The sequence below is a fragment of the Spea bombifrons genome, chromosome 2 (assembly GCF_027358695.1).
Source record: "Spea bombifrons isolate aSpeBom1 chromosome 2, aSpeBom1.2.pri, whole genome shotgun sequence".
NCBI lineage: Eukaryota > Metazoa > Chordata > Amphibia > Anura > Pelobatidae > Spea > Spea bombifrons.
Genome location: NC_071088.1, coordinates 93,892,609 through 93,910,072, shown reverse-complemented (window position 1 = coordinate 93,910,072; position 17,464 = coordinate 93,892,609). Strand labels below are relative to the sequence as shown.

At 37.8% G+C, this 17,464-nt stretch overlaps 1 protein-coding gene across 4 annotated transcripts in view; it reads left to right on the top strand.

Annotated features, from left to right (window-relative positions):
* ATP11A (ATPase phospholipid transporting 11A) overlaps positions 1–17,464 on the top strand; it is a 71,868-nt gene that overhangs the window by 33,080 nt on the left and 21,324 nt on the right. For all 4 annotated transcript variants that reach the window (XR_008346251.1, XM_053455246.1, XM_053455247.1 and 1 more), the window contains exons 2-14: positions 3,210–3,332; positions 6,070–6,159; positions 8,930–9,010; positions 9,126–9,233; positions 10,215–10,343; positions 11,027–11,130; positions 11,624–11,674; positions 12,138–12,202; positions 12,844–12,925; positions 14,520–14,670; positions 14,992–15,189; positions 16,090–16,263; positions 17,273–17,436. Coding sequence is in view for 3 of the 4 variants with exons in the window: in XM_053455246.1 (XP_053311221.1) it covers positions 3,210–3,332; positions 6,070–6,159; positions 8,930–9,010; positions 9,126–9,233; positions 10,215–10,343; positions 11,027–11,130; positions 11,624–11,674; positions 12,138–12,202; positions 12,844–12,925; positions 14,520–14,670; positions 14,992–15,189; positions 16,090–16,263; positions 17,273–17,436 (1,520 nt within the window). In the remaining variant the exon portion in view is untranslated. The remainder of the gene's footprint in view (positions 1–3,209; positions 3,333–6,069; positions 6,160–8,929; positions 9,011–9,125; positions 9,234–10,214; positions 10,344–11,026; positions 11,131–11,623; positions 11,675–12,137; positions 12,203–12,843; positions 12,926–14,519; positions 14,671–14,991; positions 15,190–16,089; positions 16,264–17,272; positions 17,437–17,464) is intronic.

Below are 17,464 nucleotides of genomic sequence, written 5' to 3'. Positions count from 1 at the left end.
CTAAAAAAAAAATATAATAATAAAAAATATAAATAATAACAAAAATGATAGCAGTCATATGGATGTAGCACATGAATGCATGTTTTTTTGATTTATTGAGCACTTTACAGTATAACATGGGGAAGGTGCAATCAGTATATTTCAATTCTGTAAGGACCAACAATGGGTCAACGTCGGGCTCTGTTGAGCTCTTACTCAAGGCATCCAGGGACTTCACAACGGTAGGGTAAGGGGAACGTAGGGGTTTATTGAACAGAACAGAACGTCTATACATGTCACTCCAACATACTTTCTTCAGCATAGTCTGCACGATCCATCCCTTGTGATCTATGGATAAATCTATAATGGAAGGGTCTTCCATCACCTTTACCCACCATAACTTTTGTTATTGGTAAATCTATAATGCGCATTGATCTTTAGTCATTACTGTAACTTTAGCATCTACTTGTCCTTGCAAGCCCGTTTTATTTCATTGGGCTTTGGCCCATGCATGTTTTAGTAGTTTATACATGCTATAAGAAGGATGATTAAAAGCAGATTTATTGCTAGCTATGGAGAACCTCCAGTGATTATTCAGCAATGGAAGTAACAGTACAGATTAGTCATCACTAATAAGGTTGTACACAAATCAGTCCTGTAAAACGTTCAAATATTAACTAAATCTACTAGTTATGTAGCCTAAATAATGACATAGTTCTGGGCTCTGTATTATTTCATGCTTCTCTTATCCATTTCTCCTCTTCATTCTTGAATGCAAGCACCGGTTCCAATGAGGATACCAAGGATTGAAAGAACACCCCAGCCATCATTTAAAATATTTTACATTCCCGTCATTGTGTCAAACACATACTGTATTCTATGTGTCCGCTTCACGGCATGCAGACTTATGGTACGACATGACATAGAATAGTTCTAAATGCCATTCCAGTCTGATCTGTGCTCACAGGGGCCTTTTCTGTGTATTCGGAATGCTGCGAGTGAATTCCGTTTGGTGAAACCAACCCCTGGTATTAATTGCCTTCTTTATAAAGTGCTTTATGCGTTCCTAAGGGGCTATGGTCAGTAATGAGGATATCTATCCTGTTTGGGCATGTAGGGTCAATCCAATCTCATGATGTGCATCTCTATGAGGCTTGCCCAGGCACCCTATTAGAAGGAATACAGCAAACATTTTCTAGCAGGTTCCGTACAACTTTGCGTAATTTGTTGGTGCTTAATAAATAAAAGTTAATAATTGTTTGGATTTTCTGTGTGTATTTTGTATTTCTTTTGGTGTTTGTGTTACCATTAAATTGAAGAAACATTTTTTTAAATAAAAATATCACTTACTGCCCCGAAACGGATGTATAACCAGACTTCAAGCCACCTATAGTCATTTCGGTGTTCGCAGCAGTGAGATAACCCCGTTTTGTAGGCTTAGAGGAGTTTTAATGCTTTCAGAAGCAGACACAGGAGGGACCTTAGCGATTCTATCCGTTGCCTCCAGGCAGTTGTAGCGGTGAAACCGCAGACTGACATAGCATTCTCTTGTTATTTCACCAGTGACTCAGATATAACGTAATTTATCTTTCATTAAGCATCATATCGTAATGAGACTTTTATATTTACTGGTATTATTTGCCGGGTATTATTTTGTTATTAGATTATTATAAAAGCCTACGAAGCAGCGCATAAGTTACATTTCAGGCATAAATAGGATTTAAAGTTACATTAACTTGTTTATTTTTTGTATCGGATAATGGCCGAAAAGCCTATTTTGTTTTGTTTTAAATGGAATTATTTGCACTTAGTTTTGATATTTAGCCATGATGGGTCTGTGTGCCGTTTGGGGATGCTTTATGTTGATAGCTGATATGTTCGCTCTCTCGCATAAAGCATTGTATTGAGAACATTAATTTCGTGTTTACAAGTACACAAAGTCGAGGTCAAACAGCGTGTCTATTTTGGTATTCTAAACAGGGTAATTTGAGGATTGTGTCTCCTTTCACTTGTCCAATTATTACGGAACACTGACTGATATGTTATCCAGTAATGTGAAACAGATCACTTGCCTACAGTCTTTCTTCACGTACTGATGATATTGGCCTGATCCGGAATATGCATTAATGTAATGCATTTTGGAAGTGCTTTTAAATGATTAATAGTGCATATGTGCATATACATAATTACTTAAACATATTACCTGGCATAGAATAAACAATCCATTATCATATGTGAAAAGCATTAGCAGGAACCTTTTTCTTTACCTGGGAGATTAATTTACCCTTCCGAGTTCCAGATGGGTAAATAATATGAGCGGAACCTTACACAAAATCATTCTTCAGTTATTAACCAATCAAATGCCACCTTTGTATTTTTTATCTGTAGTTTATGTTTTTCGTGTAAAAGTTTGGAGGTATTTGGTTTCAAATGACTATTTGACCACTGAAAGCGAGTTCAATGATACATGAAGACCAAACCTACATACAGCGGATATAAAAAGTCTACACACCCCTGTCACATTAAAGGTGGAAAAAGTTCTGACATGATTTATCTTTGTCTCATTCTTTAACATCACAAGAACCTGGTATTTAACAGGGGTGTGTAGACTTTTTATATCCACTGTATGTAATTACCTTCACTTCTACCATCTTCCTTGGCCGTATGTCCTACTATAGCTGCTGAAAGGTTTAATAGACTTTAGCTAAATGGACAGGCCCGTTAGAAAAATGACAAGCCTGTTCCTATACTGAATAAAGGTTTCAGGAACATTACAGAACCAATATTTATTTTCTACAATCTATAGAACGTGGGTGTCATGATTTTAAGATTTAATTCATTACTCAGACTCTAGTCACTCTTACATGTATCTGGGGAGCATCGTTTGTGATTATGACCAAATATTATTGCAACATTTTGTATTATATAGGGTTTCATATACTGTATTTGTTCTACTGTACAGTTTTTGTTCTATATGTCAGTTGACCAATAAATAAAGTATGAGCAGATACCAAATTGAAGAGCCTTGGCTCTTAACACTCACATTTTTTGAAATTCTTAGACCCTGGTTCTTTAAGAATGCCACTACGGTACTTTTAAACCTTTTTTTTTTACCAACCCTGCATATTTTGTATATTAGGACTTTGACATGTTATTTTGATGTTTTTTATTAAAGCCTCTCTATTGCTTCTGTAACGTGTCTCCTGATGAAACATTATAATGTTTTCCAGTGTGCAGGGGAAGAAAACTGGGTAGACAATCGAACTATTTATGTTGGCCACAAAGAGCCTCCTGCTGGCACCGAAGCATACATTCCTCAGAGGTATCCAGATAACAGGATAGTCTCCTCAAAGGTAAGATTGTTTATTGTTCCTCAGCCAAATCAAACACATGGCCATCTGTCTGCAGTTTCCCGTAGCTACCAACATTCATCTGTAATGTTTGCTCTAACTATTGGGGCATCCCGCCTTCTTCTTATAACTACTACAACAAATTGGGCCTTTTATCATTTTATTTCTTCATAGTTTACAATAGTTTATGAGATTTTAATGCTTAGAGTATGTATTCTGTCCTGTTTTATAGATTAAATGTATGTTACATTTCCAATAAAGTTAAATAGGCTGTATGTATGTGTATACCACAGAGAAAGCCTCCGAGGCCTATTTTCAATGCATATCGGAGTCCATTTTGTACACACTCCAGTGCATTTCACAGTTTATGTTTAACAACTCCCTAGTTTTCATCTAATGAAAGGAGGGACAATCCATCAGTACACTTGTTGCACGTGCTGAATAGAACACATATACTATATATCTATAGGAGTGGCAGCAGCCAACTATGTGTATTCTATCTGAACGCAGATGTTTTGCCAGCATACATGTGATTGGTTGCTGCCGCTCCCACTTTTATGGCCCAGCATGTGCAAGAAGTGTACTGTACGTACTAATGCATGTCCTCCCAAGTCCCACATAGCGGTTCTGCTTTTGTGGGGATCATGGGCTGGTTGGGGAGCCATGCAGGCTTCCCTTGCAGTTCCAATGTGGCTATCTGTGTCTGAGTGCATTGAGGTTCTTCAGGTGTGGTGGTGGTTCTCTTCTTATAGCTAACCCCTCGAGGTGACAGTTCTTTGACGGAACAGCAGTAGTTTTGTATCTGAAATTGACTTTGTCTACAGTACATCCTCTAAATAATCAGAGCTCTGTAATTAGTGCAATCATTTATCAAAAGTAGATGTCCAGTCTTTTTTACTAATTGGATAACACGTTTTCATGTGTAGCGCTAATTAAAATCAGCCTAGCTCCATGCTGTGATGATTACAGCACTGTCATTAAGTACTGTAACCATGCATAGGTAATCTGAAAATCACCATGTTCTTGTTGTTGAATGCCAGGAGAAAATGTGTATTACATTAGTAATTAAGTTTGCTCTTTTTTTTTTTCTAAAGAATAATTTGTACAAAAATTAATTCAATGCTGGGAAGTTCAATCCAGAAACCTGTGTTTCCTATTATAATTATCAAGCAAAGACTGAGTGTCTGGTGTTCACAGTGAAGGTCTTTATTAGATAATAACTGGTCTGGCTTTAATAATCATTTTCTAACCCAGTCTAAGCTATTTGTCAGTAATGATCAGACAGATAAGTGTCCCTCTTTAGAAGGGATCGTCCATCTTTGGGACCCAAATCCCTTCTTGCTCCACTGATGTCCCTCTGTTCTGGGAGTCTGGAATATTTGCCGTGTATCACAGTGTTTAAGTCACCATAATGTGCATGGAAACAACAGAAAATGGGTTTATAGATTGAACAGCACATGTGATTTTGTCAACGTGTATGTAAAAACCTGTCCCCAGCCGTTTATACAATCCTCCCTAGTAAGCAATTTGAAAGAATTATCGGCTCCACTCAAGACTCCCACTCCCACAAAACACCAATCAGTGCTCTGGGGCATTGACACAAGCTCCCAGATCTATTCCGACAATACAAAAAAGGGTAAGCGTCACTCGGGTTTCGTAGAAAATACTACATGGATTCCATTGAAGTGAAATAAACCTCTTTATTTCATATCAAAAATTTTAAATGACAAGCTTAATGTGTTTTCATACACGGTGCTTAATCATTGGCTTGGAATCCTAGTAATTGCTTTAGGAAGTGTAGCTCTGCTCATTTGACTGCAAAACTTACATGTATAGGAATCCATATACCTATCTTATAGCTTAACCATAGCCATTTACATTTTAGCCACCTCTGGGCACATAGTCTGCTGGTGCCTTTACCCCACATGTTATAGAAAATTAACCAAGTAAAATGAAAGATATTACAGGTGGGCATTGGATGAAGGTGGGCTAAGCATCCACCAAGACAGACAGAATAGGACATATCTTTTGTTACCATCAGTTGCACCCCTAAAACGGAGGTAAAATAAAAAAACAATAAGGGGATCTGTATTTATCATTTTTAATATCTACATCATCACTTTCTTTTACTTTGGGAAAGCATTTTTTCCTTTGGGACAATTGCACCATAGTTCATTTTCTTAATGGTTTCTTATTGGTTTGCGTGTGACCTCATATACTTTCTATACCCAGTAAAAGTGACATTGCATAAAATAAAATAAAAAATGTATGCAAAGATAATCATTGATTTTATCTTTCAAATGAATATTGGGTGTACTCTTTGGCAGGCATGTTCCTTTACATGATTGGCCATGTCTCGCAATTGCATTTGCAAAATATGTATAATAACATAATGGTAATTTGGGTAACATACAGGAATTTTTCCCATATCGAAAGCAAAGCGTACATGTGTTCGTTTCTATATGCTTTTATTCTGATAGTATAAAAATGATATAAGAAAAAAAATGATATAGACAAAACCACAACAATTTGAATAAGCAGTAACAGAGGAAATATTTGTAAATAGAACTTATATGCTGTTTTGTCATATTTATTAAGGAGTCAAGAAATGGTTCATATGTTCTGTCAGTAACACATATTCAAAATAAAGGCCATGTCTTAAAAAAACATAAATATATTTGAAAATAAATTGTTTATTTGCAACTTATATAATTATTTACGTATTCTTTTTTTTTCACAGTACACTTTCTGGAACTTTGTTCCGAAGAACTTGTTTGAACAGTTCCGAAGAATAGCAAATTTTTATTTTCTCATAATTTTTCTTGTACAGGTATTTATCTATTTTTTTTTATTTGTAATCTATATTAAATACAAATGGATTTGGAGAAATAGAAAATTATTGTACTGAAGGTGTGTGAATATATATATATATATATATATATATATATATATATACCGTATTGGCTCGGATATAGGCCGCCCCCGTATATAGGCCGCACCCTAAAAGTTTGGTGCTTTTTTAAAGAAAAAGTTTTTTTTCTTTAAAAAAGCACCAAAAAAAACATGCTGCCACTCTGTTCTCCCTCCCCGAGATACGCTGCCGCTGTCCTCCCTCCCCGAGATACGCTGCCGCTGTCCTCCCTCCCCGCGATACGCTGCCGCTGTCCTCCCTCCCCGCGATACGCTGCCGCTGTCCTCCCTCCCCGCGATACGCTGCCGCTGTCCTCCCTCCCCGCGATACGCTGCCGCTGTCCTCCCTCCCCGCGATACGCTGCCGCTGTCCTCCCTCCCCGCGATACGCTGCCGCTGTCCTCCTCTGCCCCCCCTCCTCGACTTACCGGAGCAGACTCCCGGGTGTCTTGCGGGGCCGGCGAGGGACATCTACGCAATACGCGTATGCAACTTCCGGTACCGGTACCGGAAGTTGCATACGCGTATTGCGTAGATGTCTCCCGCCGGCCCCGCAAGACACCCGGGAGTCTGCTCCGGTAAGTCGGGGGTGGGCAGAGGTAAAACGCTTAGATAACCTCCCGTGCCGGCACCCCCCCCCGTGGGAAGTGCTGGCAGGGGAGGCTGTCTGAGCGTATCGGGGAGAAGGATGCAGGTCCCCTGCACCGCTGCGGGGGATCTGTATCTTAACCCCGCTGCCTGCCCGGCGCCCGGGACTGCATGTCCCGGGCGTCGGGCGCTAGACCCCGAATATAGGCCGCACCCCCACTTTAAAAACTTAAAGTGGGGGAAAAAAGTGCGGCCTATATTCGAGCCAATACGGTATATATGTATATGTGTATATAATATATACAATTAGTTTGAATTACCATTTCAAACCATATTTGGGGTATAGTAAATGAAAGTTGAATAAAATAGAAAAAAGTATGCAAAATTAATTGTTATATATGCCTTACTTGGGTGGGGTCTTTCCCCTTAAAAAAATGATTTCTCATTGGCCTTTTGCAAACATACATAACCCAGGCCAACAAAGCATTGGGATTCATCAGTTTTTGACTGGCTTTGAAATAAAACAAATTACCATCATTAGGAAAGAAACATATGGGGAAAAGTAGTTGCATCTGTTGCTTTCCAACAAAATCTCGGTAATTTTATATGAGCCTGAACAGAAGCCTCAGATTTCACCAGACTTATACATGATAAAACTAATATGTTATACATAATTGAACGAGATTTGTTTTCCAATGTATTATTTTCTGAGGGTTAGCGTGGATATTTATATGGGAAATCGAGCACGTCAACCACATTCAGTGCATCTAGGTGTTAATTAGGGTACCCAAGTTTTTCTGCTGTGGATTCTAGTCTATCACCAAGGATGATGTCCACAATCATTACTAGGCTGAGGTTATCGGGGTAGATATACTTGGTAGCTAGTTTTTACAACAGTTACGTGCATGACACATACTGTGCCTTTTGCCTCTTTGGAGTAACTCGAACATTGGAGTAACGAACACTTTGTGTCCCCATGTATAGAGTTTAACAATAAAAAATAGTTCAGGAGCAAATCTGACCTAAGCAACTTCATGTCCACAGCGAATACCCTTGGTGTTTTTGCTCAAGTAATTCATTATTGCCAAAGAAGTTTGTGGAAGCTTGATGGAAGGCTTCTTTTTTGTCTGCTAGATGCCTAATGAGAATATAATTGTGTTAGTTTGTTTTTTCTTAATTTCTCAACATAATATGCATGTTGACTTGTAGCATAATGTACCAGACATGCCCTAGAAGCATCATACTTAATGCTATTTTACTTGTCTACAGAATCCATTTCATCATTATTAGGTTCTAACCCTTTATATCACAGCATTAGAAAAACAAAATAAAATGTTTAATCTATGGTGTCCTGAAATGACACTGAGATTTCTGAGAACCTACTATTTTTAATTTGTGTTAATGTTTATTTTCTGGCTATAAATTATAGAATATGTAAATACTTCTGTATTTTGGAACCCAAATCACTCACAATTTTATATTAAATTGTGAAATTGAAGTGTGTTCTTCTTTTAACTGGCTTACACAATTCATAGATATCAATCTGTGGGTCACATACATTCAGAAAAGTCTTGCCCCCTACACACGTTTCTAACATCACCACCTTAAACAAAATTGACCATCTTTATCCATTTTAAACATTGGTATGTCTGCACCTTCAAGGTGGTCCTAACTGTTATATACTGAAAGCTGTTTAAGTAAAACTCTTTGTTGTTGACCATCACACAAGAGTTGAATTTAGCAATGTATTCAATGATTATCAACATAAGAGTCATCCTGTGACTAAGGTAGGCTTTTATAGACAGCTAAATAGACCCCTCATGGTTGTATGTTGATCTAATTGCAGATAATATGTACTTGGTCCATATGATCTTGCCATATTTATTTGACCATTGGTATTGTCTTATATTCAGAATAACCTGATGCCTATCCCTCACTATATTAAATTAATTATTAATATCTAATACTTCTTCTGGAAAGCTGTTCCACTTAGCTACCACCCTCTGAATTATCTCCAACAGGAACAAGAACTGCATTGATCATTCTATTTACCCTTCTGTTAATTATAATTAATACTGACCGAGGTATATTTTCATTTAAAGCTTATTATTGACACACCAACCAGTCCGATAACCAGTGGTCTTCCGCTGTTCTTTGTCATCACTGTGACAGCAATAAAACAGGTAACTATATCATTTTGTTCTTTTTTACATCCCATCCTAACTGTTTTAGATTAACAAATCTGCAGTAGCATGATGCCTGCCAACTCTAAATGCATTATTTATCGTCATTCTGTAGGGCTATGAAGACTGGCTCCGGCATAAAGCAGATAATGCTATGAACCAATACTCTGTCCATGTCATTCAGCATGGCAAACTGGTCCGGAAACAAAGCAAGAACCTCAGAGTGAGTTACATAATACAAAATACAAAAAAAGCAACAACACTGTACCCTTGGTTTTATTTTTAGCGTTTTTGGACAAACTCCCAGTCGTAACTACCGTATTTGCTCGATTATAAGACGACCCTGATTATAAGACGACCCCCCAAAATCTAAATATTAATTTAGGAAAAAAACAAAAAGCCTGAATATAAGACTGTAGGAGAAAAGTTTTACTAGTAAATATTAATTCATGTAAACAATTTTTTCATATTCAATAAAAGCTATGATTGAGAAAAATATATATTTATCAAACTCCTATCAAGCCAAGGCAGCCAGTACATGCTGGAACCTGGGGATGATAGGAGTTTGAGTACAGCCTCCCTATGCCATGCTACCACCCCCCCCTTACACATCCATGCTACCACACACACACTCATTCACAAACATTTAAATACTCATTCATTCCATTAATCACACATACACACACACGCTCAAACCCCCCACCCCCTTACCTGAACTGCAGATCTCCCACTCGCAGACTTCTGCAGGGGCCCGGCTGTGCGAGCAACTTCTCTGGCCCCGCCCCCAGAGGAAGGAGGGGGAGGCAGAATTATGTGACACTCTGCTAGCTTCCTGCTGCTAATAGAAGAGACGCTGCTCGGGACCAAAGCACCGGTAAGCAGCCTGGCCCCAGCAGGTGGTCTGAGGTCTAATTAGAAGACGACCTCGATTATAAGACGAGGGGTATTTTTCAGAGCATTTGCTCTGAAAAAAACCTCGTCTTATAATCGAGCAAATACGGTAGTTTAGTTTGATATCGGAGTCCTCTAGAGATCTGTATCAAAAAAATACTACTACACTTAAAGGCTCCTTGAACCGGTTCCTAACGGGTCCTAAGGCGTTTCTTGTCCCTAATCATATACACTGCTTTAGCTTTGATATCCAGTACATGCTACAATCGAGTCATGGTATCGCCATTCCATAATATGTTAACTTCTCCTGCAGGTTGGTGACATAGTAATGGTGAAAGAAGATGAGGCTTTTCCATGTGATATAATACTGTTATCGTCAAGCAGGGAGGATGGAACCTGTTTTGTAACGACGGCCAGTTTGGATGGAGAGTCGAGTCACAAAGTGAGAGAATATTTCTGCTCTTCTGTTTGTCATCTCTGGTTTTATCGGTGATAAGGAACGCTACCTAAAGGGTAGATTTAACATATTTTCAATGAGTACCGTGCACGGTTCTTTAATTGAAATTTGCAGTCGTAATAATTGGTTTGTGGTCTACTCAGAATGGACACTTGATTGTCTCCCAATCGCCAATAGCATACATTATTTTGTATGAGATAAGCATTAACTCACAATGTTTCTTGTGTGCCTTCAAGGTTGGAGTTTCCTCCAGGTTGGATCCAATCTATTTAATCAATATATTAAACAATAGGACATATGAAATGAATCTTAGCTTTTGTAACCGGGACTTTACAACATATAGATCAGCTTGTGAAATGTACTATATACTGTACAGGGAGAAGGCTACATTTGATAATGCTCAGTTTAGATTTTATTTACTTAACATGTAATCAGACAATTATGATTGTATCTTTTTGAAAGACTGAGGATGTGATTTGCCAGGCATAATCTTAAAGCATAAAGAACTGAGTGAGTGTCTGAGCAAACTCTTCAACCAACATTTTTGTGTGTTTTGTTACATTTAGAAGCCGGTCAATGTTACAGTAAAGGACCAGTAACATCTGTTTTGAGTAACTTATAGATCGATTCAAAATGAATAAAAATGTACTTTCTGTTCCCCAAATCAGACATATTTTGCTGTTCAAGATACGAAATCATTTCATCATGAGCAGGAGATGGATGCGTTGCATGCAACTATTGAGTGTGAGCAGCCACAACCAGATCTGTACAAGTAAGAAGGAGGTTTGACTACTCTTGATAGCGATCAATGCATTTTCCAAGAAAAAAAAATCCCACAGGATGTAGCTACGTGGTTAGCTTGGATAAAAAGACAGAAAATCCATCAGTTTCCACCTTTGCAATTACCATGGTTAATTGAACCAAGAACAAGAAATTGCAATACATGTATTTGTGTATAAAGGACCAGTCGTCTAAATCAGGGGTGTAATTTGGTCTAGGGCCCACCCCGTGTGGGTTCATATCTCTCATCATGTGGCCCAAACCTGTGATTTGTTCGATCCTGTCATAACATCTTCAAGACACCCGTATATTATAACACTAATCACGCTTCAGAATTATAGATCTGTTTATCTGTGTATCACTAAACTACAGATAAAGTTTAAATTGCCACATTATTTCAAATGATGTTACTTTTTAAATCAATTGAATTGATTAATAAATTGATCAATTTATCACAATTTAAATGTAAAATTATACTTTTATAGGTTTGTTGGTCGGATAAATATTTATCGTGGAGGAGATGACACAGTTGCCAGGTTAGTATAGTGGATCTAATTTAAATTATATTCTCTTAGATGGTTTATAATTTATCAAATACTGCCAAGGACCATAATTTTTTGATTGTAGTTTCATTGGTACACAATTCAAGATTTTTGCCTTGAAATATGCAGTTATATGTGAATTATTATTATTTATAGATATAGAATATAGCGTCATCAGATTCTGCAGCGCTGTACAAAGTAGTACTAAGCTTTCAGGCTACCACCAACCAAAAAAGAACACCGTTCTCTGTATACATCAAAGTACGTGTACAGCTTTTCCAGATCACTTCCGGTAGCAAATTTTTACTAGCATGCTACTGACAAATGACAAGGAAAATAAATTCTCAAATAAGAATTCACTCTTTCTAAAAGAGGAATTAACTTGATGACACATATACTTATTACATTTATTGTTGTTCCTTTTTTTATTTTATTTTTTTAACCTTTTTCCGATCAGGCCTCTTGGGTCAGAGAATCTTCTCCTTCGAGGTGCCACCCTGAAGAACACTGAGAAGATATTTGGTAACCCAAATAGAGCAATACTAATGCAAAGTGATAATTGTGAAATAACCAGGAATATTCCTATGGTTTCCATGGTGACCCCATGGTGATCATTTTAAATATGATCCCCTGGGTGTTATGCATAAAGAATAACTCCAGTGTAAAGTAGAAAAAATAGTTTGGTCTGCATAGAAACACAAGCAATTAGCCTAGGATATTAATGCTAGAATTTTGGGTTTTAAAGGGTCATCTTATTCTTATATTGGCGACTGTCCTCTATATCTTCTGTCTCCTTTTGTCTCCAAGATGCTCGGGATGCACTTAGCACAACATAAATAAAATAATAACCATATTGTCTTGGGTGGACTACTGCCCAACTTAATTTGTTCCTCCCTCAGTTGCAATTATATGCTTTGTACACATTGACAGTGTTCATTTTAACTCTATAAATGCTTTCAGTGGGAATTCATGTACCATGCTAGATGTTAAGATCTCATTGTAATCTCTTGGGGTCACAATGATCAAGCCAACCCAACCTGCACTCCACACCAAACGATTGGAGGATGAAAGTTAATAATCATGGATTCTTATGGCTTTGTTGTATTGAGATGTATTGCTGTTCACCTGTTCAATCTCCCGTAAAATGTTTCTTCCAATTGTAGGCGTTGCGATATACACCGGCATGGAAACCAAGATGGCGTTAAATTACCAATCAAAATCCCAGAAACGATCTGCTGTTGAAAAGTAAAGTCTGTTTTTTTTGCATCATTTAGGAGTGTCAGTCATTTAGTATTACTGTTTTTTGGACTCATTCAGTGCTTTTTACTTATTGCAAAAAGAAATGTCTGTAAATCTGGACAGCACTTCAAAAATGTGTGAATTAAAACATTTTATCTCTCTGAATTCACTATCCGCTATTAAATGCCAATCATATTAAGTTTACCTTGCCTGAAGGCCCTGAATAATGCATAGTTACATTTGTGAGTTTTTGTGGTTCAACAGATATTATGGAACTTACAATATGTATAGATTCCATACGTTTTGCATAAATATACAGCTCAAAAGTTTGCATACCCTCGGAATTGGTAATATATACCATTTTTACATGAATGAGCAGGCAAAACACATTTCTTTTATTTCTTATGGGATTCACATTTAGCTGTAGGTTATAACATAACGGCACATCCATAAAACAAAATAAAGCACCAAAGAAACATGTGAAATGACCCCTGTTCAAAAGTCTGCATAGCCTTAGTTCTTAATACTGTGTATTGCCTCCTTTAGCATCAATGACAGCGTGCAGTCTTTTGTAATAATTGTCTGAGTTCGCAAATTATTGCAGGTGGTACAGCTGCCCATTCTTCATGGCAAAATGCCTCCAGGTCATGCAAAGTATTTGGTTGTCATGCACTCCAAATTACAATGTGCCAGAAGCTGTGAGGCGTGTCAAGGTGTTGTCTGGGATATTGTAACCAGGCTTTTTTTGTGGCGTTTTGGCGTAGTAAAGGCTTCTTTCTGGCAACTTGACCATGCACCTCATTTTTGTCAAGTATCATCGTATTGTCAAGTATCACTGTCTTTTTCCAGAGCAGCCTGTATTTCTCCTTTTTTGTATCCCAAACTATTCTTCTGGCAGTTGTGGCTGAAATCTTTCTTGGTCTGCCTGACCTTGATTGGTATCAAGAGATCCCTGAATTTTCCACTTTTTAAGTAATTGGAAAGTACTGACTGACATTTTCAAGGCTCTGGATATCTTTTTATCTCCTTTTCCATCTTTATAAAGTTCCATTACCTTGTTACGCAGGTCTTTTGTCTCAGTATCTCGCCTGCTCATTGACTATTTGCACACAGACACTAATTGCAATTTTAAAAAAAGCCACAGGTGTGGGAAATTAACATTTAATAGCCATTTTAACCTGTGTGTGTCACCTTGTGTGTCCGTAACAAGGTCAAACATTCAAGGGTATGTAAACTTTTGATCAGGGCCATTTGGGTGATATCTGTTATCATTATGATTTAAAAAGGAGCCAAACAACTATGTGATAATAAATGGCTTCATATGATCACAAGCCTTAATTTGCATTATCGGTCATATTTTCAAAATGATTGCCAACATTTCACAATTTTTGCCAGGGTAATACAGACTTTTGAGCCCAACTGTATGTTTAGAATAGTGCCCCTATAACTATTCTCGCTTATGGCGATCTATATTTCTCCAGTTAACATAACATTATTATATGTTTGACAAACATGCTGCTTGACTAATTCACATTCGTTCTGAAAATTCCTATATTTGTCTTTGTAACTTGATGACAACTACTTTGTTTCCCCCTTCTAGATCAATGAATGCATTCCTTATTGTGTACCTCTGCATTCTGATCAGCAAGGCCTTAATAAACACTGTGTTGAAGTATGTGTGGCAGAGTGAATCTTCTCGAGATGAGCCCTGGTATAACCAAAAAACGGACTCCGAAAGACAAAGGAACCTGGTAGGAATCACATATACTAAGAGTTGCTGCCGGTGGTATTAGTCTTTATAAAATACACAATCTAATTTTTGTGGTGCTTTGTGTTATTCTTACTATATTTTGTAGATTAGGAGTAATGTGGTTGCTGTATTCCGCTAATATGTATATTTATATTCAGAGCAATAACATTAATAGAATAGAATGGGTAATGTAATTGCACCAAAAGCAACATATTAAGTGAGTAATGTATTTTTTGTTTCAAATGTATTATATTAATGTAAACTGTGTTTTTTTTGTTTTTTCATTCTGGCTAAATAATGTTCTCGTTTTCTACATTTCCAGTTTCTCAGGGCATTTACAGACTTTCTAGCTTTCATGGTCCTTTTCAATTACATTATCCCTGTGTCTATGTATGTAACTGTGGAAATGCAGAAATTCCTGGGTTCCTATTTCATCACTTGGGATGAGGAAATGTTTGACGAAACTACAGGAGAAGGTCCACTGGTGAACACGTCAGACTTGAATGAAGAGCTTGGACAGGTAAACCCTGCTTCACAAAGCACACGGAGATATGACCCTTTCGCATGTTTATGATGAATTTTTCATATGCGGACTAATGACTCCGCTGAAGTGGTTGTGTTCATGGAATGCTTTCACTGTATCTGAAGTTGAGACTCTATAGTTACTCCTGGGCGTAAATGAAGCTTATACCCTTCTGCCCTTTAACTGGTCCACTGTGTGTGTAGGTGCTATGTGTTAAAAGGCTGGGGTGGCAACTCTGTAAGATTCCGTTGTATAAAACAAGCATGTTTCAGGAGCTGTAATAAGGCTTTCAGCAGCTGGTATTTATATGTGCTGGAATATACACTGCTAGTAAATACGCAGGAACATTGTTGACAAGAAGGAATGGAGTGTGTATGTGTATAATTAGCACCTTCTGTTTGGAATCTTTCTAATGAAGACACTATTGCTAATTACTTAATAGCAGCTTTTCTAATGCTTAAACAATAGGGGCTACGGCATGGCAATTGAACACGTGTTTAAAAGAAGAGCTTTGCAGCTCACCATGTAATTGAGACTCTCCTGGATAGGAAAAATCCTTCTGTGCATAGAGCAAAAAGTCTTGCTGTGTCATGTTATAACTTTGATTAGCTCACTTTCGCATCTATGCAATATCCTTATACCTGAGTTAGGCTACCTATAGCTGCCTCTAGTTGTCTGAGGGGTGATAAAAGTTAAATTTAAGTGCTAACGTCTGCCTTAATTAAGCATGCCTAGCAAAACCTGAATGGAAAGTATTGGGCTTAGTGTAATGGGAGTTGTATAACAGCATTTATATAGTCAGTGCTTTTTGCTAGACCTTAACATCTGATGAAATAAATCACATTGAACTGTGTTTTGTATGTCAATCTTTTTTTTATACATCTGTTTCTTTTTCAGGTGGAATATATATTCACAGATAAAACAGGGACTCTGACTGAGAATAACATGGAGTTTATTGAGTGTTGCATTGAAGGTCACGTGTATGTTCCACATGTCATCTGCAATGGGCAAATCCTTCATGACTGCATGGGAATTGACATGATTGATTCTTCCCCTGGACCTGGCGGAAAAGTATGATCATTTTGAAGAGTAGTTCGATCCTTCTGGACAAGCGGGATCACGTTTGCTTTGTGTAGCTGTTTCCAGTGAACTAAACAGTCACATGTGCTAGGAAAACATAGTATGATGGTAAAGAAGAACCAAATAGTCTACCATTTCTCCTATAGGCTTGACAAAGCATGCCTACGATTTAGTCTGCCTGTCCTGTGTACAAAGTTAGTTGAGAGCCACGTAAAAAATAGCACAGGGATGGGCAAAGAAAAGGACGCTGCTACAAAGGCCACATCAATCAGATGTCAAGCCCAGAGTCAGAGAGTCAAAAACAATTGTGCCCAAACCATTGCCACAGGACTGCAATGCCAGTGCTCGATCACTACTTATGTAAAAACAAAAACCTTTCTCGTTAGACCTAAGTTTTGTGTCATTAGTTAAAAGCCTCTTGATTAGATTTAGCCAAAGCAGAGAATCAAATCCGGGCTTTTGATGGAGTTTGTTTGCAAACATGACTAACAATCTTCTACATGATGCAGGACCCACTTAGCCTATCTTGCTTTAAAAATATTCCAAGGTTGGCCCTACATAATATATACTATAATTCGTGAGATATGGTTGGCTGTCCATGTGAAAGAGTGCCATCACACCAAGCCTGGAGGTTGGACAAGGTAAACGTAGGTGGCGCAGTACCAATGTGTGATGTTACACATGTACTCTGGGGAAATGGATAGGTGACCTTAAAACATGGGAATGGAATCTCATGGCCAATGTGTGTACCCTGTCCAGCCTTGCCACCAGGTCCAAGAATAATGAGAGCTTTTTTTTTAATGTCCATGGAACACCATTTGTCTTTCCCTGTATAAATTAGTGGCACGCCAGAGTGCTTCAGAATTAGATAAGTGTCTGGCTTCAAGTCTGATAATCTGTCAGTGCTTTTTGTTCTTCTTGCGTTAAAAACATTATATTTACTTGTGTTCACTGCTTCCATTGAGGGAAGGTTTAAGCTATAATCCCTATTGTTTTCTAGGAGAGGGAAGAACTGTTCTTCCGTGCGCTTTGCCTGTGTCACACTGTGCAGGTAAAAGAGGAAGATCATATAGACGGAGAAAAAAAATCCAGCCAGTCTGGAAAATCCAGTGTCTACATTTCCTCCTCACCTGATGAAGTTGCTCTTGTTGAAGGTATACAAAGGTAAGTGTTCAATAACGTTAGCTGCAAA